This window comes from Palaemon carinicauda, chromosome 7, assembly GCF_036898095.1.
Source record: "Palaemon carinicauda isolate YSFRI2023 chromosome 7, ASM3689809v2, whole genome shotgun sequence".
NCBI classification, from domain to species: Eukaryota; Metazoa; Arthropoda; class Malacostraca; order Decapoda; family Palaemonidae; genus Palaemon; species Palaemon carinicauda.
The window spans coordinates 170,549,808-170,577,167 of record NC_090731.1 but is presented as its reverse complement, the minus strand read 5'-3'; the positions used below and the strand labels follow the sequence as shown (position 1 = coordinate 170,577,167).

The 27,360-nt window shown below is 47.3% G+C and overlaps 1 protein-coding gene across 3 annotated transcripts in view; it reads left to right on the top strand.

Annotated features, from left to right (window-relative positions):
• The window catches only part of LOC137644166 (uncharacterized), a 58,125-nt gene that overhangs the window by 17,776 nt on the left and 12,989 nt on the right, over window positions 1-27,360 (top strand). For 2 of the 3 annotated variants that reach the window (XM_068377160.1, XM_068377161.1), the window contains one exon: window positions 18,461-18,628. In XM_068377160.1, coding sequence (XP_068233261.1) covers window positions 18,472-18,628 — 157 coding nt within the window. In that variant the 5' untranslated portion in view covers window positions 18,461-18,471. The remainder of the gene's footprint in view (window positions 1-18,460; window positions 18,629-27,360) is intronic. The other variant, XM_068377162.1, reaches the window with a different exon arrangement.

Genomic DNA, 27,360 nt, shown 5'->3' with positions numbered 1-27,360 from the left:
AGAACGGCTGCAGTCCGTCCTCAGGTGCAAGCGTTATTTGTTAGCACTGGGAGGACTAATAGGAGGGTCACAGAGAATACCATCTCGGCATGGATTCGTAGGGTGATTCATCTGTCCCTGAATCCAGACCCTCCTCTGCCACGTCGCCCTAGAGCACATGATGTCAGGGGCATAGCTACGTCCCTGGCCTTCCAAAAGAATTTCTCAGTGACGCATGTTCTGCAGGCTGGGGTGTGGAAGCGTCAGACGACCTTCACAGCCCACTACCTGCAAGACGTGACCCACAGGAGGCTCGATACGTTCTCTATCGGCCCTGTGGTGGCTGCACAACTGCTGGTTTAAAAACCTCAGACTCCTTATTGGACAAGTAGCAGAAGGTTGAGGGCATTGTTACCCGGTCTTAGTCTGCATGAATGAAAGGTTTGTCTAGCCCTTATTCTTTTCTTCATCTTCCCCTCTCTTGGGGAAAGTAGCATCCTGGGTTCTCTGCACAGCTGACCTCAAACCACTGCAGGTAAAGCATGTTTCCTTGTGTTCCTAGTGTGAAGCTAATACTGTCACCTCCCCATACCCTGACAAGGTGGTATTGGGAGAGTCCTAGCCTAAAGTTTCCATCTAAAGGACTACAGGTCAACTTCCTAGGACGAGTCACACTGTATTATACCTTCACACACAGCTTACGTAGGCCGCAGTCCTTGCGTAGCAAGGTTCTAGCGAGGTGCAGGGACTCCTTATTTTTGAGTGCTGACACACTCAGATAACGAGCCCCCGGGCAAAGCCAAAAGCCAGTACTGGCTGGGATGTTCCACCCTTCCTAATGGGTGTCACCCCTATTAAATAGCGTGGTTTGTATGTCAGTTACGGAACAAATGACAAATTCGTAGATAATTTGTATTTTTCCTAACTATACAAACCTTAGCTATTTAATCAAACTTGCCCGCCAGCCCTATCCCCTTGAAGTCCTACCTCCAAGCAAAGTGAGCTCAAGCACAGGTGTGTGTGAGGGGGGGCGGTCAGCAAGCTACCCTCCCTACCCCCGCTAACTAGCGGTGGGGTAGTAAACCCTCGTTAAAATTCTAATGGCTCGTCATTTCAGCTACGCCGAAAGTAATACCCCTATTAAATAGCTAAGGTTTGTATAGTTAGGAAAAATACAAATTATCTATGAATTTGTCATGTTAGTGGCTCAACATATGTTTCAAACCTAGCTCTATCACAGGATCAGAAATGTTTTGTCTAAGATAGTGATTGTGACATAAATCTAGAATGAGAGTTAAGATTGACTGGCCTTCTACCTCTTCTTTCTTTCTCTTCCTTGAAGGGCGGCAGCAGGTGTTTGTTTGACAGCTGCTTTTCCGGTCCCATACAGCATGGGAACCCCCCTCTCTACAGGACCTCCACTGTTGTTTTATCTTGTTTGTTCTGAGTATTCAACATTACATATCATGTATTGCTGATTTGCTGTTGAATCGTCACTGTCAAACGACTTACGGAATAAGAAAGTCTTCAGTTTCCTCTTGAAAGCCTTAATGTCTTCAATCATTCGGATGTCTCGTGGGAGCATATTGTATTGTCTTTGGGTAGCCACATGAACGAGATACTTTTTCTTAGCAATAAGTTTGTTTAAAAGTACCCTCTCCATTCTTCCTCACGAGGGAAAAGATGGACTCGTATGACTATAAATTTAGACATATCCTCCGTATGAATATAAGTTCTTCATTGACTGTTTACCAATCCATGGTTGTGACCTAGCCTAGCACCTGCCTCGTCATCAAGTCCAGCTTATTAGGAGGTTGACATTTCTAGAAAGTAAAACAGCCAGTTTGTAGGGAATTTCCCCTCCTAAAGATAAGTCTCTTATTAAAGGACGATACTTTGTATTCGTGTAAGAACAAATCACAATTTTTTTCCAAGTAGTTTGTAATTATTCTAACTGTTCAAACCTAAGTCCTTAAATTTATATTTCTCGCTGCAACCTGCAAGTCCTAGGCTGAAGATCAAAGTGAAACCTCTGGGAGCCTAATGGGTGGGCAGGAATTCCCTGCTACTCCTCAGTGACCACTGCCATTTCTTTAAAGTTTCAAGTTAAATCCAGCTTTGCTGAAATCATACAGTTCTTCTATCAAAGGATTCAGGTTTGTATAGCTAGGAAGAATACAAATTGCTTTAAAAATTTGTGATATTGATTACAATACAAATTTTTCAATATTAAACTTACCCGATAATCATGTAGCTGTCAACTCCGTTGCCCGACAGAATTCTACGGGAGGGATACGCCAGCTATCACTATACTAGAAGGGGGTGTACTCACAAGCGCCACCTGTGGCCAGGTACTACAGTACTTGTTGTTGTCGCCACCTCACTTTTTCCTCTGTCGTGCTTCCGGCTAGACGTTCTTGGATACGCTTATGATTTTGGAGTATTGTTCACGGTTTGGTGAAGTATTTCTCTAAATTTGCAGCTATTCGCTATACTGGAAACTTCTTTGTTAGCTTAGCTAGCGTTTGGAATTAATTTTTATGGTGACGAAGAGAGTATGAACCCTCTTTCACCTTTAAATGGCCGACCCTTCCCTTAGACGGAAGTGTTGGTGTCTAAGAGAGTATAGACTCTCTTTCTTAGTTTTGTTATAGATTTATTTTATATCTCTCCGCCTTTTATAGGCCTCTTCGATTAACTTACTTTTATTATAAACTTATTAAAATTAATTTTTATATTTGTTTATATTCGACCTTTCCTAATAGTAGGCGGTCTTTTCTTGGTACCGAAGTTAATTAACATTGAGCCCGTCATTTCGGTTTTACCTGTTAACATATTATGCTATTTTAATGTCTTTGAAAGAATTTCTTTGATAGTCTCGTACTGTTTTCAAAGTTGAACTAACGTTTTGTTTTGTCTCTGCAGTTGTTGACGTTCAGAACGTTCAACTTGCGCTCTATCGTTACGATAGAGAAAGAATTTTCACGGTGTCACGTTGCAGTAAGAGTAACCGTGTCTAGCGTTTTGTTCATTCTTTCTTAACTTAATGGTTTTAATTCTAATAAAGGAACTTTTCTTTTGGGAAATATTTCAGTTTTTTCCTTTAACAATAATATGTTTTAACGATATATATGATTGGGCTCTTCTCTCAGGTTCTAAGTCAAGAGAGAGAGAGAGAGAGAGAGATAGAGACGGAGGGAGAAAGAGGAGGATAAACGTTTCATTCAAGCGAGTAACGTTGTTATCGTTTTTGCTCTTCTCCCTAGTCTTTTTAGGGGAAGAAGGTAAACGTTTCTAGAGTGATCTAGTGTTTAGTCTCTTTCCAGCCACTGAATTATTTATCTTTCATTAGATTTTTCTGTTACATTGTAATTCTGTTTTCGCAATTACTAACTTTTGAGAAAGGATAGAATTGCGTGTTTCAGGTACAAACCACTTAAAGTTTCGAGTTCAGTGAAATAAGTGCAAACAGAAAATCAAAGTGATAAGTGAATAGCGCAAAGTGTGTCAGTGTTGTGCGTGAGGGTACTTCTGTGTGCGCCAGTCGTCCTCCCAGTCCGGGACCTCTTGCAAGCTCCCAAGCCCAGGGGAGAAGCAATGTCGAAGGGCAAAAGGGTTCGGCAGGCCTTGATCGGCGCACAGAAGTATCCTCGGTGGTTGCGGGCGTGTCTTACAGAGACCGTCACTCCCACCCGCAGACGATTGAGCCCTTATTTTGCTCGTCTGCAGAAGAAATTTAGGGGAGAAAACGCTGGTCTCAGGTCTCAAGACCTCTTAAACGTAAAGTCCAGACCTATGCCAGACGTACGAAGTTAGAGTTCAAAGCTCTGACTCGCCGCAGTCATCAGTTGAATGCACTCCGCCTAAGAGGAGTAAGGTTCTGCCGCAACAGATCTCTGCTGTTAAGGCTTTACCTCAGCAGACTTTAGTGTCTGCCGACCCCAAGTTGACTCTACTGCAGTCCATGCAGTCACAACTTTCGGTCTTGATGCGTGAGTGTCGGGCTGAGAAGGTTGCGCCTCCGCCTGCGCTCGCTCCGCCTGCGCTCGCTCCGCCTGCGCTCGCTCCGCCTGCGCTCCCTCCGCCTGCGCTCGCTCCGCCTGCGCTCGCTCCGCCTGACCGCAGTACCGCCTGCCAGGCGTACGATGTTGAGCCACGTTATGAGTTTACTGATCCCAGTGGTGTGCAGCTCCCTCCGCCTTCCTTAAGGCAACCTCAGCAATGGGAACAGGAGACTTATACCTCTCTTCCTCCGCTTCCACTTGCTGTTCCACCAGTGAGGCAACACTCGCTTGAGGTACAACAACCTCTCCCATCCATGAGTCAGTCTCCTCAGCTCTCGCTGCAGCGAGCTCAACCCTCCTCAAGGCAAGCACTTCAACACCTTAGCCTTGCGCCTCAGGAGCCTCAACTTGCGAGACATTTACTGCGTTCTGCGCAGCCACTACCTCATCGCTCTCAGCTCACACCGCAGGAACCTCAACTCGTTCCTCAGGAACTTGCTACTACGCTTCCGCCAACCACTCAGCAAGCGCAACCCTTGAGTTCAGCCACTCATGCCAGGAGTCAGCCTCCTCCACCCATGCGCCTACCTTCTGCTACTTCTTTTGATCAGCCTTTGCAGACTGAGCCTCAGATGTTCCCTCAACAGAGTCTTGAAGAGGAAACCACAACTATTGTTGTTCCAGCTCGTTCTGACTCTGCTGTTCAGCATACCTTACCTCCATTTTCAAACATTATGATAATGGAGGTTATTTGTATAACTTATTTAAAAATATATTTGTATTCCTTGCAATATATTTTTAACAAATCGCAAAATGTGGCAAAAATCATGAGTTATGAATGTAAGGTAATATTATGTTGATATTAAACCCCTTGCAAGCATGCATGTAGTAATGCAGTGTTGCCAACAGGGCGAGTTTCCCTTTCCGGAGGTGAAGTAGATTATAGTACATTTAGTGTAGCTTAATTCTACGATTATCATGCCGGCTATCAAATTCATCAACAAAACAGTCTAAATCAATTCCCTCGGCACGTGCACTTTCAATGGACGGTAATGCGATATTACTCACTCTAGCACTGGTCATGGAATTTCTGAGAAATGTTACACGCCATGCAACACGCTCTGCTTACCTTACAGCATGTTCTACATACAGCATGCTCTGCATACAGCATGCTCTGCTTACAGCATGCTCTGCATACAACAGGCTCTGCATACCTTACCGCATGCTTCTCAGTCACACATCTTTGGTTGTTGCCAACTCACTAGACTGTCAAGCAGTTTCTTAACGTTGCCTTCTAGTCTGCTGCGTTTGCACAGTGTAACCCTCACTGAGAGAACTTAGCTTTTCTCGGATATGGTCCCTGTAGATGAGAAAGTGCTTTTCTCCCTCCTTCTGATATTCCCTTGAGGACTCTGTCATTTGGAGAGGAGCCTTTAGCTGCGTAGCCTCCTATGGACTTTTATTTAAGCATAACATGCTTCCAGGGAAGGTAATGGTCCCACTTCAGTCGCTAATCCCGTCTGTTACCACACCTGCTCCCATAGTCCTTGAGCTGTGTTGCAAGACATGCAGTCCAAACTTAGTCCTTGTTAGAGGATTATTTGTTTACGGAGTCAGTGTGTCACTGGGAAGACGTTCAACAACCAGCAGGAGTGACTTGTTGTGACGCAGTACGGCAACCTTAGCAACCCGATAAGGAGTTGTCTGTACGACCCAGACAGTCTAGACAGCTTCGGGTTGTCACTGTACTTCCTCGCTTCCCCATGGTTGACAGTTCACAGACTGTGCAGCAGTACCATGATCTTGTGTCCGGCTCCGTCAGACGACTGGCTTTTAAGAGCTCCCACAAGTCGTCGCTGTCTGGAGATTCTCAAATGGACTATGGATCTGACCAAGGAACTGGGCCTCCTGGTCAATTTTGAGGAGTCTTAGCTCGTCCCATCCCAGACCATTGTCTCCCTGGGTATGGATCTTCAGAGTCGAGCTTTTCGGGCTTTTCCGTCGGCCCCAAGGATCTTCCAACCCCTAGAATGCATCCAGAGCATGCTGAGAAGGAACCGATGCTCAGTCAGGTAGTGGATGAGTCTTACAGGGACACTTTCATCGCTGGCCCTGTTCATCGTGTTAGGGAGACTCCACCTCCCCCCCCTTCAGTATCATCTAGCTGCTCACTGGATAAAGGACATGACGCTAGAGACGGTCTCAGTTCCTGTTTCCGAAGAGAGAAGGTCTTCTCGCGTGGTGTAAGAACAGCTTTCTTCTCAAGGAAGTCTACCTTTGGCTGTTCAGAAACCCGACCGCCGTCTCCTCTCGGACGCATCAGACACGGGCTGGGGTGCGACTTTGGACGGATAAGAATGCTCGGGAACATGGAATCAGGAGCAAAGGACACTTCACATCAATTGCAAGGAGTTGTTGGCGGTTATTCTGGCCTTGATAAACTTCAAGTCCCTCCAGCTTAACAAAGTGGTGGAGGCGGACTCTGACAACACCACAGCCCTGGCTTACATCTTCAAGCAGGGAGGGACTCTTTCGTGGAAGTTGTTCTAGATCGCAAGGGACCTCCTCATCTGGTCTAAAGATCGAAAGCTCACGCTGGTAACGAGGTTCATTCAGGGCGGTATGAATGTCATGGCAGATCACCTCAGCCGCAAGGGTCAGATCATCCCCACAGAGTGGACCCTTCACAAGAATGTTTGCAGCAGACTTTGGGCCCTTTGGGGTCAGCCAACCATAGATCTGTTCGCTACCTCGATAACCTAGAGACTCCTGTTGTATTGTTCTCCGATTCCAGACCCAGCAGCAGTTCACGTGGATGCTTTTCTGCTGGATTGGTTCCATCTCGACCTGTATGCATTCCCGCCGTTCAAGATTGTCAACAGGGTACTTCAGAAGTTCTCCTCTCGCAAGGGACACGGCTGACGTTGGTTGGCTCCGCTCTGGCCCGCGAGAGAATGGTTCTTAGAGGTACTGCAATGGCTGGTCAACATTCCCAGGACTCTTTCTCTAGGAGTGAACCTTCTACGTCTACCTCACGTAAAGAAGGTACACCCAATCCTCCACGCTCTTCGTCTGACTGCCTTCAGACTTTCGAAAGACTCTCAAGAGCTAGGGACTTTTTCGAAGGAGGCAGCCAGAGCGATTGCCAAAGCAAGGAGAACATCCACTCTCGGAATCTATCAGTCTCAAGGGGAAGTCTTCCGTAGCTGGTACAAGACCAATGCAGTTTCCTCAACCAGTACCACTTTAACCCAGATTGCTGACTTCCTGTTATATCTAAGGAAAGTAAGATCCCTTTCAGCTCCTACGATCAAGGGTTACAGAAGTATGTTGGCAGCGGTTTTCCGCCACAGAGGCTTGGATCTTTCCACCAACAAAGATCTACAGGACCTCCCTAGGTCTTTTGAGACCTCAAAGGAACGTCGGTTGTCCACCCCAGGCTGGAATCTAGACGTGGTCCTAAGGTTCCTTATGTCATCAAGATTTGAACCTCTCCAATCAGCCTCTTTTTAGGACCTCACGTTAAAAACTCTTTTCCTCGTGTGCTTGACAACAGCTAAAAGAGTAGGTGAGATCCACGCCTTCAGCAGGATCATTGTTTTCACATCTGAAACGGCTACATGTTCCTTGCAGCTCGGTTTTTGCTAAACGAGCTTCCTTCACGTCCTTGGCCTAAGTCGTTCGAGATCCCAAGCCTGTCCAACTTGGTGGGGAATGAACTGGAGAGAGTACTTTGCCCAGTTAGAGCTCTTAGGTACTTTCTAAAAAGGTCTTAACCTTTTCGAGGACTATCAGAAGCCTTATAGTGTGCTATCAAGAAACCTTCTTTTCCAAGTTCTAAGAACTCAGTTTCCTACTATTCAGGCTTCTGATTAGAGAAACACATTCTCATCTGAAGGAAGAAGACCTTGCTTTGCTGAAGGTAAGGACACATGAAGTGGGAGCTGTGGCTACTTCTGTGGCCTTCAAACAGAGCCATTCTCTGCAGAGTGTTATGGATGCAACCTATTGGAGAAGCAAGTCAGTGTTCGCATCATTCTATCTCAAAGATGTCCAGTCTCTTTACGAGTACTGCTACACCCTGGGACCATTCGTAGCAACGAATGCAGTAGTAGGCGAGGGCTCAGCCACTACATTCCCATAATCCCATAACCTTTTAACCTTTCTCTTGAATACTTTTTATGGGTTGTATGGTCGGCTAAGAAGCCTTCCACATCCTTGTTGATTTGGCGGGTGGTCAATTCTTTCTTGAGAAGCGCCGAGGTTAAAGGTTGTGATGAGGTCCTTTAGTATGGGTTGCAGCCCTTGATACTTTAGCACCTTTGAGTTGATTCAGCCTTCCAAGAGGAACGCTGCGCTCAGTAAGGAAGACGATCTTATTAAAGGCAGAGTAACGGTTCAAGTCGACTTCCTTACCAGGTACTTATTATTTCATTGTTATTGTGGATAACTGATTATATGAAATACGGGATACTTAGCTATCCTTTAGTCTTGTACACTGGTTTTTCACCCACCCCCCTGGGTGTGAATCAGCTACATGATTATCGGGTAAGTTTAATATTGAAAAATGTTATTTTCATTAGTAAAATAAATTTTTGAATATACTTACCCGATAATCATGATTTAATTGACCCACCCTTCCTCCCCATAGAGAACCAGTGGACCGAGGAAAAAGTGAGGTGGCGACAACAACAAGTACTGTAGTACCTGGCCACAGGTGGCGCTTGTGAGTACACCCCCTTCTAGTATAGTGATAGCTGGCGTATCCCTCCCGTAGAATTCTGTCGGGCAACGGAGTTGACAGCTACATGATTATCGGGTAAGTATATTCAAAAATTTATTTTACTAATGAAAATAACATATTTCAACCTTGACTTCCTCTTTTTGGGGTTAAGCTGTCTTGCTATCATGGAACTGGACTGGATGATGAGTACAGGTTCCTTTTTTTTAGAATTTATTTTTTATGCAAAGCAAACCTGTCTTTTAAAAGGGGTTTTCTCTGGCTCGAATTGGAAATAGCCGATGATGAATTATTGAGGGTAGACAGTCTCTGACTCGCACTAAGTAACCCAATCCTACTCTGGCCGTCGTCCTGTTAAGATGCGTGTGTTGTGTCTGGCCTTCGATGTTCTTCTTTGTGTCAACTGTTTTTCTCATTTCATTGTAAGCACGAAGCAAGTTTGTCCGATGAGAATTTGTTCTGGTGTGGATGGATGTCATTGTCGAATGGACATGAGTCACGTGGATGTCGATACTTATGCTTTTTGTCCAGTGTGTTGACATCACTGCTCGTCGGAGTCTCCTTGTTTTGTGTGTAGGGAGTGGTCGCCCTCCTAATGGAAGAAATTTTATGGCTGAAAGGAAAAGAAGTCTAGATGGGATCGCTCTCCTTCTATGGCTTTGGCTTCGAAAGTGAGCAAAACTTCTAGATCTCTGTTACCAACTTCTGAAATTCCCTTCCTGTGCCTTCATTCTCGAGTTTTTTCACAAGACGAGACGACGAAGGATGACTACCAAGTGTTTTATCAGGTTTTTCCTGACAACATGGATTCTTGTCTTTGATAGTGAAGCAGATCCTTTGCTAGAGGTTTGATCCTCTTGCTGCATCTTTATCCCTAAGTCTCTGATCACACTCTGACTACAGGTTACGGCACACCTGCTGGGAAGCGCCCTGTTGCACCATTCCCTTTACCTCCTACTAGCGCCTTGGCCTCCTATGATCAGCTTTTCTTTATCTGATCAGGGGTCGAACAGCAAGTTTTCTGGTTATACACTGCCTGTACAGTTGGCAAGCAACTTGCTTAAGTGCCTACCCTTACCCTAGCTCTTGCTGCCATCAGCAAGGAATTCTGCGATCTCCCTTAGACCTAGAGGTTCACGTATCCTTTGTATGTGCAATCCAAAGGTAACTAGCCTTACGTTGAAACCTAAGGGCAGGGAAGACGGCGTTTGACAGGTTCAGTGTTGTGAAGTGTCATGATAGTAACACCTACCACGGTAAGCCGTGACCCATTGTACCTTATCACCTTGGGTCACAGGATGCAAGGTCAAGATGCACTGTTACTCCTCTTACTGGACTTTGCATCTTTGTCCCATATTGTTGCCAGCCAGATGGGCAACGGGACTTCCTCCCTCATAAGTAAAACTCAACTTTTAGATGATGAAGGTTTGTTTTGCTTAGGAACAAATCACAAATTATAAAAATAATTATATTTTTCCTGGATATACAAACCAGAGTCATTTTACTTCACGCTGCATCCACTCAGCAGGTCGCAGTGTAAGTCAGAGCCTGTCCACTGTATGCACTGGTGGAAAGTAGCTGCCAGATCTTTGATCACTCTTCATCCGCCGTCTCCTGCCCGCACCAAAGAAAACCCCTTTTTAATGATTCAGGATTTATAGCTAGAAAAAAAATGCAAATTATTTTTTAATGTGATATTTTCTTCAATAGAATGTACAGCATAGATATCCAGTTCTCATATAATACCTATACATTCAAACATTACTATCCTTGTGGATATAGATTCCTCAGTGACTGTCTACCAGTCCCTGTTGAAGACCTTGCCTGACACCTATGACATCTTCATGCTTTGATAGTTAGCAGGGTGACGGGAGTCATGACTTTTGCTCCTATACTGGACCAAAGTACATTGACATTTCCCCAGGTCAGTAAATCAGCCGGTTTGGTTGTAGGAACTTCTGCCCTCCTAAAAAAATCGCCTATTAAAGGTCGAAGGTTGTATTATGCATAGGAACAAATCACAAATTTCTACTTTTATTTTTCCCAACCATACACACCCGAGACCTTTTAATTTTCAATATTAATCTTACCCGATAATCATGTAGCTGTCAACTCCATTGCCCGACAGAATTCTACGGAAGGGATACGCCAGCGATCACTATACAAGAAGGGGGTGTACTCACCAGCGCCACCTGTGGCCAGGTACTGTAGTACTTCTTGTTGACACCACTTCAATTTTTCCTCTGTCGTGCTTCCGGCAAGACATTCATGGATACGCTCTTAATTTTGGAGTCTTTTTCACGGTTTTTGGTGAAGTATTTCTCTTAAGATTTCAGCTTTCGCTATACAGGAAACTTGTCTCTTAGCTTAGATAGCTTTTAGATTAGTTTTGATTAATGGTTAAACGATATTTTGCTTTTTTTGGAATCCCCCCTTGACTGTTCTTTGATTCAAGATGTCCGACCTTGCTCAAGCTCCTCCCCATAGACGATGTAGGACTTGTATTAGGCGTATTCCGAAGGCCTCGGTTGATCCTCACTCCGTTTGTTCCAATTGTAGGGGAAAATCCTGTCAGTTGAAAGATCGATGTGAGGAATGCGCCGGACTTTCGGAACTTGATTTTGTTCGATTCCTCAAGTATACCACTAAGTTAGAGAGAGAGAGAGTTAGGAGGAGTTCGGCTCGCTCTTCACTTTATTCCTCACCCCATGATCCTCAACCTTTTCCTCCCCCTGTAGTGGCTACCCCCGATCCTACTATTTGTGCTCAGCCTGATATGTCTGATGTTTTGCGTGCCATTCAGGCTTTAGGTGACAAAGTGGAATCGGTAGTGAGTGACCACAAGTTCCTCTTGGCCGACGTCAAGGAACTTAAGGTGAAAAGTGCGGTGGGAAGTGGTAGTGCCAGTGCTGTGCCAAGTGCTAGTGTCAGTGTCAGTGTTGTGCGTGAGGGTACTTCTGTGCGTGCCAGTCGTCCTCCCAGTCCGGGACCTCTTGCAAGCTCCCAAGCCCAGGGGAGAAGCAATGTCGAAGGGCAAAAGGGTTCGGCAGGCCTTGATCGGCGCACAGCAGTATCCTCGGTGGTTGCGGGCGTATCTTACAGAGATCGTCACTTCCACCCTCAGACGATTGAGCCCTTATTTTCCTCGTCTGCAGAAGAACTTTCGGGGAGAAAACGCTGGACTCAGGTCTCAAGACCTCTTAAGCGCAAAGTCCAGACCGCACAGCCCGGATGTAGTCATTGGGCTAGCTCTGACTCGCCGCAGTCATCAGGTGACTGCACGCCTCCTAAGAGAAGTAAGGCGAGGCCTCAACAGACCTCAACTTCTGTTAAGGCTCTGCCTCAACAGACCTCAACGTCTGTTGATCCCAAGATGGCTTTGCTGCAGTCTATGCAGTCGCAGCTTGCGGTATTGATGCGTGAGTTTCAGGCAGAGAAGGTTACACCTCCTCCTGCGAGCGCTCCTCCTCCTCTACGCAGTCCAGTCTGCCAGACGTACGAAGTTGAGGTTCCTCAAGCTACCTCCATGCGTGAGCTACCGCGTTGGGAGTTGCCAGCTACCAGCGTTGTGCTGCAACCTCCACCTCCCTTGAGGCAGGAACCTCTTACCTCGCGGCAACCTCCTCAACAATGGGGACAGGAGTCTTATGCCTTACAATCTCCTCTTCCTGCGAGGCAAGAGTTTCTTGCAGTAAGACCATCCTCGAGGCAGCAACCTCTTGAGGTACGACAACCTCTACCATCCTTAAGGCAGTCACCTCAGCTCTCGCAGCTGATACCTCCACTTTCCTCGAGGCGAGAACCTCAACTCTCGAGGCAAGCACCTCAAGAACCTCAACTCGTGAGACAGGAGCCTCTTTCTGCGCAGCCGCCACCTCAACTCTCGCAGCACCCACCTCAAGAACCTCAACTCGGGAGTCAGGAACCTCTTACTGCGCAGCCACCTCAACCCTTGAAGCAAGCGCAACTCTTGAGACAGGAACCTCATACAATGAGTCAGCCACCTCAACGCATGCATCTACCTCTTTCTCCTCAGCTTGAGCAGTCTTTGCAGCCTGAAACTCAGGTTTTACTACAGTCGCCTCTCACCACGCTTGCTCCCCAGACTCCCGCAGAGCCTCCTTCTTCCCAGCCTCATGACTTTGTCATTACTAGCCCTCATCCTCTTCAACAGAGACTTGAGGATGAATCCGCAAGTGTTTATGCACCCGCTTGTCAGGATTCTGCCGTTCAGCATACCGCTGTAACTTTACCTCTCGCTTCTCAACACTCAGGTGATGAGGTTTCTGAAGAGGAAGCTGCGCACCTGGATGATCCCTCTTCTGACGTGGAGGAACCCAAGTCGTTACCACCCTCCATTGACTTTCGCAAGGTCCTGGCTCTTTTCAGAGAAGTTTACCCGGATCACTTTGTTTCTGCTACCCCTCGCTCTCCTCCATCAGAGTTTTCTCTAAGCATGCAAACTGTTAAGTCTGCCTACACTAAGCTCGTCTTCGCTAGATCTTCTAAGAGAGCTTTGAGAATGTTAGGGGAGTGGTTACATTCCAAGCAGCAACTAGGGAAGACGTCATTCATGTTTCCTCCTACTAAGCTGACTTCTAAGGCGGGCGTATGGTATGCCACAGGAGAGGAACCAGGCTTGGGAATCCCTGCCTCTGCCCAGGCTGACTTCTCAAGTTTGGTTGACTCTCCACGAAGGTCGGCTATGAGGCGCTCTAAGGTCTGCTGGACCTTTTCTGACTTAGACCACTTCTTAAAGGGAGTCTTTCGCGCCTTTGAGATTTTTAATTTTCTCGACTGGTGCCTGGGGGCCTTGAGCAAGAAGACTGCCCCATCCGACAAGGACTCGGCCATGCTTATAATGTCCTGTATGGATAAAGCGATTCGCGATGGTTCCGGCGAACTTGCCTCCATGTTTGTTTCGGGAGTACTCAAGAAAAGGGAACAACTTTGCTCCTTCCTTTCCACTGGTATCACCTCTTGTCAAAGGTCTCAGTTACTTTTTGCTCCGCTTTCTAAGTTCCTGTTTCCTGAGGACCTTATCAAGGAATTGTCTGCGGCCCTTATTCAGAAGGACACTCATGACCTTGTGGCCTCTTCAGCTCGTAAGGCTAAGGTTGCTCCTTCGGTTCCTAGAACTTACCGCACCCCAGTGGCCGATACTCCTGCTTCAAGATTTATTCCGCCCTTTCGTGGTAGAGCCCCCAGCCGAGGAAGTACCCGTTCAGACGGTTTCAGGGGCAGGTCCAAGAAAGGTCCCAAGCCTTCGAAAGGCAAACATTGACTCTCCTCCTCTCCAGACAGCAGTAGGAGCCAGACTCAAGATCATCTGGCAAGCTTGGGAAAGAAGAGGTGCAGACGCCCAGTCTGTCAAGTGGCTAAGGGAGGGTTACAGGATACCATTCTGCCGCAATCCCCCTCTGACCACTTCTCCCATCAACCTCTCTCCCAACTACAAGGAAAAGGAAAAGAGGCTAGCGTTACACCAAGAGGTGTCGCTCCTGTTGCAGAAGGAGGCAGTGGTGATAGTCCGGGACCATCAATCCCCGGGCTTCTACAACCGTCTCTTTCTGGTGGCCAAGAAGACAGGAGGTTGGAGACCGGTGCTGGACGTCAGTGCGCTCAATGCTTATGTCACCAAGCAGACGTTCACTATGGAGACGACGAAGTCGGTCCTAGCAGCGGTCAGGCAGGAGGACTGGATGGTCTCGTTGGATCTGAAAGACGCCTACTTTCACGTTCCTATTCATCCAGACTCCCAACCTTTCCTGAGATTCGTTTTTGGAAAGGTTGTGTACCATTTCAGAGCCCTGTGTTTTGGCCTAAGCACGGCTCCTATGGTGTTTACGCGACTGATGAGGAATATTGCGAAATTCCTCCACTTGGCGGACATCAGAGCCTCCCTTTATTTAGACGACTGGCTGTTAAGAGCCCCCACAAGTCGTCGCTGTCTGGAGAGTCTCAACTGGACTTTGGACTTGATCAAGGAACTGGGTCTTTTGGTCAACTTAGAAAAGTCCCAACTTATTCCTTCCCAAACCATCGTTTACCTGGGAATGGAGATTCGGAGTCAAGCTTTTCGGGCTTTTCCGTCGGCCCCAAGAATCAGCCAAGCCCTAGAGTGCATTCTGAGCATGCTGAAGAGGAACAGATGCTCGGTGAGACAGTGGATGAGTCTAACAGGGACCCTGTCATCGTTAGCCCTGTTCACCGAGTTAGGGAGACTCAACCTCCGCCCCCCTTCAATTCCATCTAGCAGCTCACTGGGACAAGAATATGACGCTCGAAGCGGTCTCTATTCCTGTTACCAAAGAGATGAAGGCTACTCTCATGTGGTGGAAGAACAACATCCTTCTCAAGGAGGGTCTATCGTTAGCGGTTCAGACCCCCAACCTTCATCTCTATTCGGACGCATCAGACTCAGGCTGGGGCGCGACCTTGGACGGACAGGAATGCTCGGGAACATGGAACAAGGAACAGGAAACGCTTCACATCAACTGCAAGGAGTTGCTGGCAGTTCATCTGGCTTTAATGAACTTCAAGTCCCTCCTGCTAAACAAGGTGGTGGAGGTGAACTCCGACAACACCACAGCCTTGGCATACATCTCCAAGCAGGGAGGGACCCATTCGAGGAAGCTGTACGAGATAGCAAGGGACCTCCTCATTTGGTCAAGAAGTCTAAACCTCTCACTGGTAACGAGGTTCATTCAGGGCAACATGAACGTCTCGGCAGATCGCCTCAGCAGGAAAGATCAAGTCATCCCCACGGAATGGACCCTTCACAAGAGCGTGTGCAACAGACTTTGGACCTTGTGGGGTCAGCCAACGATAGATCTGTTCGCCACCTCCATGACCAAGAGGCTCCCCTTATACTGTTCCCCAGTTCCAGACCCAGCAGCAGTTCACGTGGATGCTTTTCTGCTGGATTGGTCCCATCTCGAGCTATATGCATTCCCGCCGTTCAAGATCATCAACAGAGTCATTCAGAAGTTCGTCTCTCACGAAGGGACACGGCTGACGCTGGTTGCTCCCCTTTGGCCTGCAAGAGAATGGTTCACAGAGGTACTACAATGGCTGGTCGACGTTCCCAGGACTCTCCCTCTAAGAGTGGACCTTCTACGTCAACCTCACGTAAAGAAGGTACACCCAAACCTCCACGCTCTTCGTCTGACTGCCTTCAGACTGTCGAAAGACTCGCTAGAGCTAGAGGCTTTTCGAAGGAGGCGGCCAGAGCGATTGCCAGAGCAAGGAGGATATCCACTCGTAGAGTCTATCAATCCAAGTGGGAAGTCTTCCGAGGCTGGTGCAGAGTCAATGCAGTTTCCTCTACCAATACCTCTGTAACCCAAGTCGCTGACTTCCTGTTACATCTTAGGAATGTTAGATCTCTTTCGGCTCCTACGATCAAAGGGTACAGAAGTATGTTGGCTTCAGTCCTCCGCCACAGAGGTTTGGATCTTTCCTCCAACAAGGATCTACATGACATCCTTAAATCTTTCGAGACTACTAAAGAACGTCGATTGTCCACTCCAGGCTGGAATCTAGACGTAGTCTTAAGGTTCCTTATGTCTCCTAGGTTTGAACCTCTCCAGTCAGCTTCGTTCAAAGACCTTACCCTCAAAACTCTTTTCCTCGTCTGCCTTGCAACAGCCAAAAGAGTTAGTGAGGTTCACGCCTTCAGCAGGAACATAGGATTCACATCCGAATCAGCAACATGTTCCTTACAGCTCGGATTTTTAGCAAAAAATGAACTTCCTTCACGTCCTTGGCCTAGATCGTTCGATATTCCTAGCCTTTCCAACATGGTGGGTAACGAGCTAGAGAGAGTTCTTTGCCCTGTCAGTGCTCTAAAATACTATCTTAAAAGGTCAAAACCTTTAAGAGGACAATCAGAGGCCTTATGGTGTGCCATCAAGAAACCTTCGATGCCTATGTCCAAAAACGCAGTTTCGTATTATATAAGGCTTCTGATTAGAGAAGCTCATTCTCACATGAAGGATGAAGACCTTGCTTTGCTGAAGGTAAGGACCCACGAAGTGAGAGCTGTAGCTACTTCGATGGCCTTTAAACAGAACCGTTCTCTGCAAAGTATTATGGATGCAACCTTTTGGAGGAGCAAGTCAGTGTTTGCATCATTTTATCTCAAAGATGTCCAGTCTCTTTACGAGAACTGCTACACCCTGGGACCATTCGTAGCAGCGAGTGCAGTAGTAGGTGAGGGCTCAGCCACTACATTCCCTTAATCCCATAACCTTTTTTAACCTTTCTCTTGAATGCTTTTATTGTTGTTTTTTGGTTGTTACGGTAGGCTAGAAGCCTTCCGCATCCTAGTTGATTTGGCGGGTGGTCAATTCTTTCTTGAGAAGCGCCTAGGTTAGAGGTTGTGTAGAGGTCCTTTAGTATGGGTTGCAGCCCTTTATACTTCAGCACCTTAGGGTTGTTCAGCCTCCTAAGAGGAACGCTGCGCTCAGTAAGGAAGACGAACTTATTAAAGGCAGAGTAATGGTTCAAGTCGACTTCCTTACCAGGTACTTATAATTTCATTGTTATTTTGAATAACTGATAATATGAAATACGGGATACTTAGCTTCTTGATATACTTGCTCACTGGTTTCACCCACCTCCCTGGGTGTGAATCAGCTACATGATTATCGGGTAAGATTAATATTGAAAAATGTTATTTTCATTAGTAAAATAAATTTTTGAATATACTTACCCGATAATCATGATTTAATTGACCCACCCTTCCTCCCCATAGAGAACCAGTGGATCGAGGAAAAATTGAAGTGGTGTCAACAAGAAGTACTACAGTACCTGGCCACAGGTGGCGCTGGTGAGTACACCCCCTTCTTGTATAGTGATCGCTGGCGTATCCCTTCCGTAGAATTCTGTCGGGCAACGGAGTTGACAGCTACAGGATTATCGGGTAAGTATATTCAAAAATTTATTTTACTAATGAAAATAACATGTTACAGTACCTACCTGAACCACCCCGGAAGTCCTAGGTCTAAGGTCAAAGTGAAGGGTGTGCTTCCTGTTGGGTGGGTGGAATCTACCTGCTATCCGAGAGGCAACTATGTTTACCTGTTTGAGAAGCTTTGTTGAAGTCATAAATATACTCCTGTTACAGGTTGAAGGTTTTGTTTGTTTAGGAAAAAATAAATTGTTATAAAAAAAAGAGTGATTTTTTTTTATAACAATACAGACTTGAGACCTTTAAGCTATCAATTATTATTATTATTATTATTATTATTATTATTATTATTATTATTATTATTATTATTATTATTATTATTATTATTAGCTGAGCTAGAAAACCTAGTTGGAAAAGCAAGATGCTATAAGCCAAAGGGCTCCAACAGGGAAAAATAGCCCAGTGGGGAAAGGAAACAAGGAAATAAATGATGAGAGGTGATGAACAATTAAAATATATTTAAGAACAGTAACAACATTGAAATATATTTTTCATCCCAGCTTGTGCTGAAGCTCATATTCCTAATTAATGGACTTGGTATTTTAATTTTTGGACAGGTGGACCAGATACCAGAGTAAGGCTTTGAATCATATCTTTCTGGTTGTTTTGTTGGTACATCCACGACAGAATTGATTGGTTCAAGAAGACATGGTTGAAGGCTTAAATAAAAGCAATGATATGTTTGTTTGAATTAATTGGCATAATGATTGTTATATTTCTTTATAGTTATTTTCTATAGTTAAACTCCAAACATTTTTTCAGAACTTGATGCAATGGAATCTACAACAACTAATGCCAGGTTTGCCGAGAAGAACCCTGATGTTTCTGGAGGGACCAAATTTCGGGAGGCTTCAAGAGCTATATTACAAGAAGTAATTAATTGTAAGAAAGACCTGAAGATTTTACAGAAAAAGCTTTTCAAAATTAGAGGTATGGGTTGAATAAAACTCTTGATTTGCTTTAGCTTTGGTAAGCAGCTCTTCTAGGAGAAGGACACTCCAAAATCAAACCATTGTTCTCTAGTCTTGGGTAGTGTCATAGCCTCTGTATCATGGTCTTCCACTGTCTTGGGTTAGAGTTCTTTCGCTTGAGGATACACTTGGGCACACTATTCTATCTCATTTCTCTTCCTCTTGTTATGTTAATGTCTTTATAGTTTGTTTAGGAAATATTTATTTTAATGTTGTTGCTCTTAAAATATTTTATTTTCCCTTGTTTCCTTTCCTCACTGGGCTATTTTCCCTGTTGGGGCCCTTGGGCTTATAGCATCCTGCTTTTCCAACTAGGGTTGTAGCTTAGCAGTTAATAATAATGATAAAAATATCATCCTTATCATCATCATCCTGTATATTTTTGGTAATCATTTTTGTGGCCTTCATTTTGTCCATCTGGGTGAGCCCCACTCATTTATTAGTCAGCTTCAGTTTATAGTGTTTTATTAAGCAATTTTGTGTCATAACTTGCTTAACCCTTTTACCCCCAGGGTATTTGGAAATTTCCAACCCTTAACCCTCGGGGGTTATTTTATTTTTTTTTCCAGCACATTTTGCAGTATATTTTTTTTTAATTGCTCTAACAGCCTTAATTTTTGTCATAGAGAGGTCAGGTTGGTCTCATTCTCTTGGAAAATGCCTGAATTTTCTCAAAAAATCATAAAAAATATGCAAAAAAAAATTTTAAATAGCACTTTTTTGCAAGGACGTACCGGTACGTCCATGGGAGTAAAGGGATGAGTTTTGTGAAACGTACCAGTACATCCTTTGGGGGTAAAAGGGTTAAATAGATAGTTGTCCCTATATGAATACAAACCATTGTCTTGTTATAGGAGTAAGATTTCAGGCTTTCAGCTTAGCTAGAATTGGCTCTTAAACTTTTAGCGAGGTAGTAATAGCTACTGGTGGGTGGAGGGTAAGCCCCACATTCTTGTGTTCTTGTATCCTGTTGGGGAGAATCCTGTGACCTCTCCCTTGGTAGGATCGTCGTTGCAGACTCCCACATCTCCATTCTTGAAGACAGGTGAGAGGAGGGAGAACATGTGTATACGCTCCTCTTCCCTCTCCAGCTCTTCTGTATCTTGAACTTCACCTTCGGCTGCTGAATTTTTTCTGACATTGCACCTTCTTCCCTGAAGAAGTCTCCTAAATCCAGGAAGACCTTTATGCCAGAGTCACATGAGATCTTGATTGATCACTCCTCGCATATGTGTAAGAAAACCCATGCAGCCTGGGAAGATGTATACCTTGTCTATGCATACACAGAATAGTCTGGCCTATTCTTTAAAAATTTCCTTTCTTCATATGTCTAACAATACTAAGATGCCCAGACTTTCTTTTTCACTCCAGGGGTAAAATACCAAACTGTAATTGTTCAGAAGCTACTTTCCATTTGGTAAGGTAGAAGAAACTCTTGAGCAATGATACACAGCTCTTCTAGGAGGACACAACAAAATCAAGCTATTGTTCTCTAGTCTTTGGTAGTGCCATAACCTCTGTACCATGGTCTTCCGCTGTCTTGGGCTAGAGTGCTTTTGCTTGAGGGTACACTCAGGCACACTTCTGTCTGTTTCTTTATTTCCTTTCCTCTTAAGGCTATTTTCCCTGTTGGAGCCCTTGGGTTTATAGTGGCTTGCTTTCCCAACTAGGGTTGTAGCTTAGCTAGTAGTAATAATAATAATACTAGTGCTGTGCCCCTCACTGGACTGAGAGCATGCACTATCAGTCAACTTGAATTGATTTGCTCTCTTCCCCTTCCTCCTGGATGATCGAGATATGCCTCAGGATCTTGCTTTTAGGAAGCTTTGGCTTCACAGGGAGAGATCACTTGTGGTGGAAGAAGAAACCCCAATTGGTTTCCTGGCTTGTTCGAGGGACGAGATATTCCCTCATGGAGCTTGAATACATGCCATGGCCCTGCTCCTCATGATTGTTGTCCATGTGACAGGTCCTATTGCAATGGATCACTCCTGGATTGTTTACCAAATGATCAGTCTTCATGTGCTCGATCACCTTGCACTCATTCCCAACATGATCGTCACTTACTAGTCACTGGGGATGTTCCCATACTTGCACGTGTGTGAATAAGATCACTTGGCACCTTTTCCATCCCAGCACTCCCAGCCCATGCACCGGGATCTTCCAGTGCATTGAAATCTTTCTACTCTTCAAGACGTTCCTACGCCCAGAGATCGTTCTACAGCCCAAAAGCTTCCCACACGTCAATCTTCCCACAAGCCAAGGCCTTCTAACGTATTCGAGCGATAGGGTAAGGGAACAGGTCACCTCTCAGATCTTATACGACAATTGAGATGCTCCATCAAGCATTTGTGATTGGTAACAAGGGTCCCCTCCACTGAGTGACAGGTGCTCAGGAGATGCACCTGAGCGCCACTAGGTACCACACTCTCCCATTCGCTCTTCAGAGGCTGAAGTACATTGTATTTGGTTCAGCCTTTGAGAGCATGAGAGTTACAGGCAGTTCTGTCAGAAGGCGAATCTGATTGCTGATTAGTCAACCGTTCAACCTCTTCCGGGTATCACTCCGGTTCTATGTTCGTTTTTTATCATTAATACTGTGGGAGTAAAAGTAAAAAGCAGTCTACACAGGTATGTGGCGGGACACCCATCCCATTGAGGGACTGAGGAGTTCCTGGACATCAGTGACACAACAGTACCCAATTCTACTCCAGTGCCTGTGGAAGCTGAGAACCCCAAGACTGAGTCCTCATTCATCGATATCCTTTCATTTTTGTGAGTATGATGATCTTGGTGAGGCTACTGTGGTATCTGTGAAAGGGAAGATTACATCTATTGATCGGTACTACAGCACCCATCAAGGGCCTCAGCCTGCCCGTAAGTTGTCAGATGAATTCTCTTGGTTCAAGTCAATCAAACAAGATCCTGCCTCCTTCACTCTCTACACAACGAAGATTCTTTGTGCCAAAGTGCAAACCCATCCCCTCTATCCATCAGGCTTGCAGTGTAACGCTGATTGTAGGGACCCCGATGGAGAGACTTGAGTATGAGAGCACCTCATTCTCACCTTTTGAGTCTGCTACCGTGGAAGCCGCTTCTGTGGCCAGCCTCAAAGTGATTTGTTGGATCAACCACTGGTCCTGGGCAGTCACCTACTTCCCCACAACCCAGGACTTGGTCCTTTCAGGTGGGGAGGCTCTGATCTTGACGCAACAGTCAATGACCCAGTGGGCCAGCGGGGTCCTGAAGAGGATGGATGCCATTGCCACCTGCTATGCTAGGCAAGTTGGCCAAGAGGAGGCATTGTACGTGAGGAACCCCCAGTGGTGGAGACTGTAGCCCTTTTCATGCAAAAGAACGTTAAGGTGACAATGAAGAAGTGGAGGAAGATAATGAGCCATGACTCCCCTATGCAGCGACATGGGGCAGAGCAGTGGGTGGTGGAAGTCCTTTGGGATGGATGCCCTCTAGTTTTCATCAACAATAAGCTTCTCTTCACCATTAACGTTCCAGAACGTTCCAGACTTACTCTTCAAAATTGCAGAAAGCACTAACCTTAGCAGCAGAGGTGAAAGCAATGGAAGAAAAGAATGTGCTCAAATTCATTTCTAGAGTCGAATTCATGATGGAAAGGTCAACCTGTGGCTGGAGACGAGTCCTCATTCAAGATGGAGAAAGCAAGCCCTGTGTGGTCTGCCATAAGGACAGAGGACTCCATGCTTTCCATGTGCCTAAAGGATGCATTCTTCCAGATATCTATCCGTTCATTGTCAGAGGTGTAGTTTACCAGTTCAAAGCCCTGTGCTTCGGACTGTCTACCGCTCCCCATGTGTTCATGCTCATCTCAACTTGGGCTCACTCGAACAGGATCCACCTCAAAGTATTTCAAATATTGGCTGATCATGTCCTCCTCCAGGAGACAGTTGCTCCAGGTTCGAGACAGACTTCTGTCCTTTTGTTTCAATCTGGGGATTGGGATCAATCGGGAAAAGTTAAATCTCACATTGAAACTGAAGATTGAGTACCTGTGTAGGCTCATAGACACTACAGTAGCTAGTCTTTCCGTCAGACGTTTGTATCGGTTCACGGAGGTATTACACTTGTTCCTGCACTATCAGGAACTTCTGGCTCAACAGTGACAACATCATCTGGGACATCTATCTTGGTTGGAGAAACTCATCCCACACTTTAAGCAGTAGTTTTACCTCACGACTTGAAATCATAGAGACATAATCATTATCATTTCAGGGTTGTTTATATATCAGTGGTGAGCCCCTTCCCTGAAATCTAAAATTGTTCCGTAACTGGAATACAAACCCCGCTATTTATTAGGGGTATTACTTTCGGCGTAGCTGAAATGATGACCCATTAAAGTATAACGAGGTTTAGCTAACCCCACCGCCAGTAAAGGGGGGGGGGGAGTAGGGGGGCTAGCTTGCTTTTCTCCCACTCACACCTGTGATTTAGCTCACTTTACTTTTGGCTCGGATGGTGAACAGACGTTGCCGCTCTTCACCCTTTGCCTTCATTGGACTGCCATTAATCTGTTTTTGCTTTTTCTTTGTTCTAGTGTGTGTTTGTGTGTTGACTTCTGCAAGCATGCGCACCTGCCCTGGACTCACTGGCTGGCCCTGCAGAACTTTTGTGTCGGCGGTGGAGACCGACCCCCACACCCTTTGCCCCGCCCGCAGAGGTCAACGGTGTGATTGTAACAATTGTAGTGAGTTTCGGGAGTGGTCTACCTCCCAGTGGGAGAGGTTTAGGCGACGGCGGAAGAAGAAGTCTAAACGGGATATTTCTTCTTCGAAGGTTCGTTCGAAGGGGGAAAAAACCAAGGCCTCTTCTTCCGTGTCCCTACCCTCCTCCGAAGCTCCTACTCGTTTGGTCTCTTCCGAGAGACCGCCGAGCAGTAGCGTGGACTAATTTAATATCGGCCAACCCTGGTCCTCGTAAGATGGTGTTGCTTCCCCTAGCTAAGTGGCCCCACCTCTCCCCCCGGTGAGGCCTTGTCAATGACTTCTTTATTTCAGGTCTGGTCGTCCTTGCGGCTCCCGGGTCCGCCCTCCAAGGACTCATTGCTGCAACTCATCCGCCAAGGTGCTAGTGTGCAGCAGTCATCGTCGCCTTCCGGAGGTAGATCCTCTGGCTCTTGTCGATGTTGTGGTGTCAGAGGTGTCGCCTGTGATCTCTACCGACTCCCCTGCTCCTCCAGACTCTCCAGCGGTTGCTGCCGACTTAGTTTCCCCCATTCCTGATCATTCTTCGAGGGGGAAATTTATTCCGACGTCTGTCTCTCCTGCGAGTGTTTCTCTCCCTCGGGGGAGCTCAACTCATAGAGACTTCTTCAGAGGACTGCTGCGGCTCACGGTCAGCTTGCTGATCCAACGGCTCCTAGAGGGTGTCTTCGCCGTAAAGCTCGCCCTCCACTTCGCCTTAGAGGTCTCCCTTCACCATCGGTGAAAAGGCTCCTCTTCGGCACTTCTGCTTCATCGTCGCAGCCGTCACTCGCAGAGGAGTCTCTGCTGCAGTCATCTTTTGGCCCTTGACCTTCGACCGTGCCTGGACCTGCTACTAGTCCTCTGACTTCGGTCCTGGATCTCTGCAGATAGTTTGCGATCTCCATCGGTGGATGTTTGCCCTTCCAAAGGGCACATCCCTGTTCCTGAGCTACCTGCCAGCCAACCTGCCGACCTTCCATCGCCGTTCTTGTTCCTGGTACAGCCTCTTGAGGCCCTACTGAAGTGCGCAGTTGTGCGCCATCCCCCTTCAGCTCGCCAGTTCCCTGCAGTGCACCGGCGCTCACCAGCATCTTGTCAGCACCAGCCTGCTCGTCATGCTCTATAACGCTTCGGCGCGCTCCTTCACCTGCTCACCCTCAGCGCCTACCAGTGCGCCAACGATCACCGGTGCAACAGAGCCCACCGAAACTGCAAACACACGTGCAACTTCGGTCTCCTGCTCGCCAACCTAGGCGGCAGCTGCAACCTATGCCTACGCGCCATCAATGTCCCACACACCAGTGCACTTCTGCGCGCCAGCGCTCTCGTGCGCACCATCGCTCTCCCGCACACCAGCACTCTAATGCACGCCAGTAGTCTCCTGCGCGCCAGCGCTCTCCTACGTGCCATCACTTACCTACGCGCGCGCCATCGCTCGTCCGCGCATATGCACCTTATCTCCTGCGCGCCAGATCTCGTCTGCATGCTCGCCCATGCGCTAGCACTCTCCGGCGCGCGCGCGCGCCAACTCTCTCCTACGCGCCAGTGCTATCCTAAGCACCAGATCTCTCCCACGCACCCGCGCACGCGGCAACACTTGCCTGCGCGTGCGCACCAACACTCGCCAGCGTGCCAGCTCTCGCCCACGCGTCACCACTTGTTTGTGCGCTCAAGCCAGCTCTTGCCCATGCGCCATCTCTCACCCGCACGCCAGTTCTCACCTGCGTGCCAGCTCTCACCCGCATGCCAGCATGCCAGCTCCCGCGCGCGCGCCAGCGCTCACCAACATGTGCACAGGAACTCCACACGAGCAGGTCAGCTTCGCCTCACTCCCCTCCCCGCAAACGCCTTTCAGCGCGCCCGTTGGGAAAAGGGGAACAGGGTTCTGCAGAGGGGTTCAGGATTCCAAGACTGCCTTCTTCTAAGGCTGACCCACCTATAACGGAAACTCCTCATAGGGAACCTTCGGTCCCTTTCTCTTCAGGGGATCTGTCTGACAGTGTATCGGTCAGTCGACAACCATGGTTCAGTCCTAGTCAGAGCAGTAGCACAGGCCGTCAATCCTGCCCTGTCTGGCCACTCGTTGGAGCAGCCTATAGTTCCAGACTCTCGGCACAGAACCATGGCTTCTTCCACCCCCTGTAGAGGAAAAGAGGAGTCTCTGACGCAGTCACTTCCTCGAGGGTAAAGCTGACTCTGGTTAGGCCATCAAGGCTAGTTCCTCCTGCATCTTCCCCAGGATACTCTCCCACCTCACCTTTGCCAATGGAGTCGCGTGAGGAAAGGACCTCCTCCCTTCCACCTTTGGAGGAAGCCTCCCCTCACGCAGAGAGTTCCCTACCATCATCGGAGATCAGGAGGGACACGACATCTCGGACTTGATGTTGGAGTCCTACCTCCTTCCTCGGAGGGAGCCCAAAGACTCCAAGACCCTGCCAAAGTCCTCTACTAGGACTACCAAAACGGAGACAGCCAGCCTCTCGAGGGATGTCCGCGACCTACCCCGGGAAGAGCTCTCGGGCATGGAAGATGGAGACTTCGCTGCAAGTCCAACGTCGGAAAGAGAGCAAAAAGAGTAAGAACATGCATTCTGGCAGGTTCTGACTCTTATAAGGGTTCTCAACGGGTTTACCGATCTAGTGATACCCCCACAGGAGGGCAAGGACACGGTCTTAGACCGTGTCTTTGGCACCCAGAAACCTTCAAAGACCAGTGCAGCCTGCCCTGGTCTTAAGGGTTGATGGGTGCTTGTACTAAGATCGCCCTAAAGCTCTCCGAGTATGCCTCCTCCCATCGTTCCGGCTCTACCAACAAGCTCCTCCCACCTCCTCGTGTCCAACAGAGGAGGTATTTCGAGATCTTGGAGGATCCTAGTCCAGCTCTTCCTCTCCACCACTCCTTGGAAGAGCTCACTAAGGTGATCTCTCTAGAGAGACACTCCAGCCGGCATGTCTCTTTCTCAGCGACCGAGATCCTTAATCAGGAGAAGGTCACGAAGTATGCTGTGCAAGCTACTTCATGGCTTGATATCTGGTTTGGGATCTTGGGAATCCTGGTACAAACTGAGGATTTCTCCAAGGAACGTACCAGGAAGGCAATGGAGACTTTATTTCTCTCAGGCACTCGCACGATCGAGTTTCTCATCCAGCAGTTTCGAACTTGTGGGCAAATACCATCTTGAAACGTCGGGACGCGGTGTCTGGGAGATTCCATCAACAAGTCCCAAACGTTGAGATAGCTAAGCTCAGACATTCCTCTCTGGAGGGAGCCCATCTGTTTGAGTCTAAGGACGTGGAACATGCCGCTGAGAGATGGAGGAAGTCCCATCAGGATTCCTCGTAAATAGGGCTTTGACTTCTAAGCCCTATAAACCACCAGCTCCTCAGCAGTCCCGTCCAGCCAAGACCACGACAGCAGCGAAGACAATGGTGTCTAAGAAGCCCTTTCCTGCCAAGGACAGGAAAGGCATTAAGTCCTCCATGGAAGAGAAAAATCCTAGAGGGAGCAGCCGAGGCCGCAAACGCTAGGATAGGCACTCCCCCTGCCTGTCCACCAGTAGGGGGATGCCTACAAATTTGCTCGGGGAGGTGGAAGCAACTCTGGGCCCAACTCTGGACAGTCTTTGTGATTCGTCTAGGATATCGCGTCCCGTTCATAACATCTCTCCCTCCCCTAACCTGGAATCCAGTGTCGATAGACTCCTTTGCCATGGGATCAGCAAAGGGGCCGGCCCTTCGAGCAGAAGTCCAGACCCTGTTGAAGAAGGGCGCTCTCCAGGAGGTCCTCGACCAGTCCCCAGGCTTCTTCAGTCGACTCTTTCTTGTAAGAAAGGCGTCTGAAGGCTGGAAACCAGTCTTTGACCTCTCAGCCCTGAAGTTTGTCAAACAAATTCTGTTCAGCATGGAGACTGCAGACACGGTCAGACTAGCGGTAAGACCACAGGACTTCATGTGTACACTGGACCTAATGGACG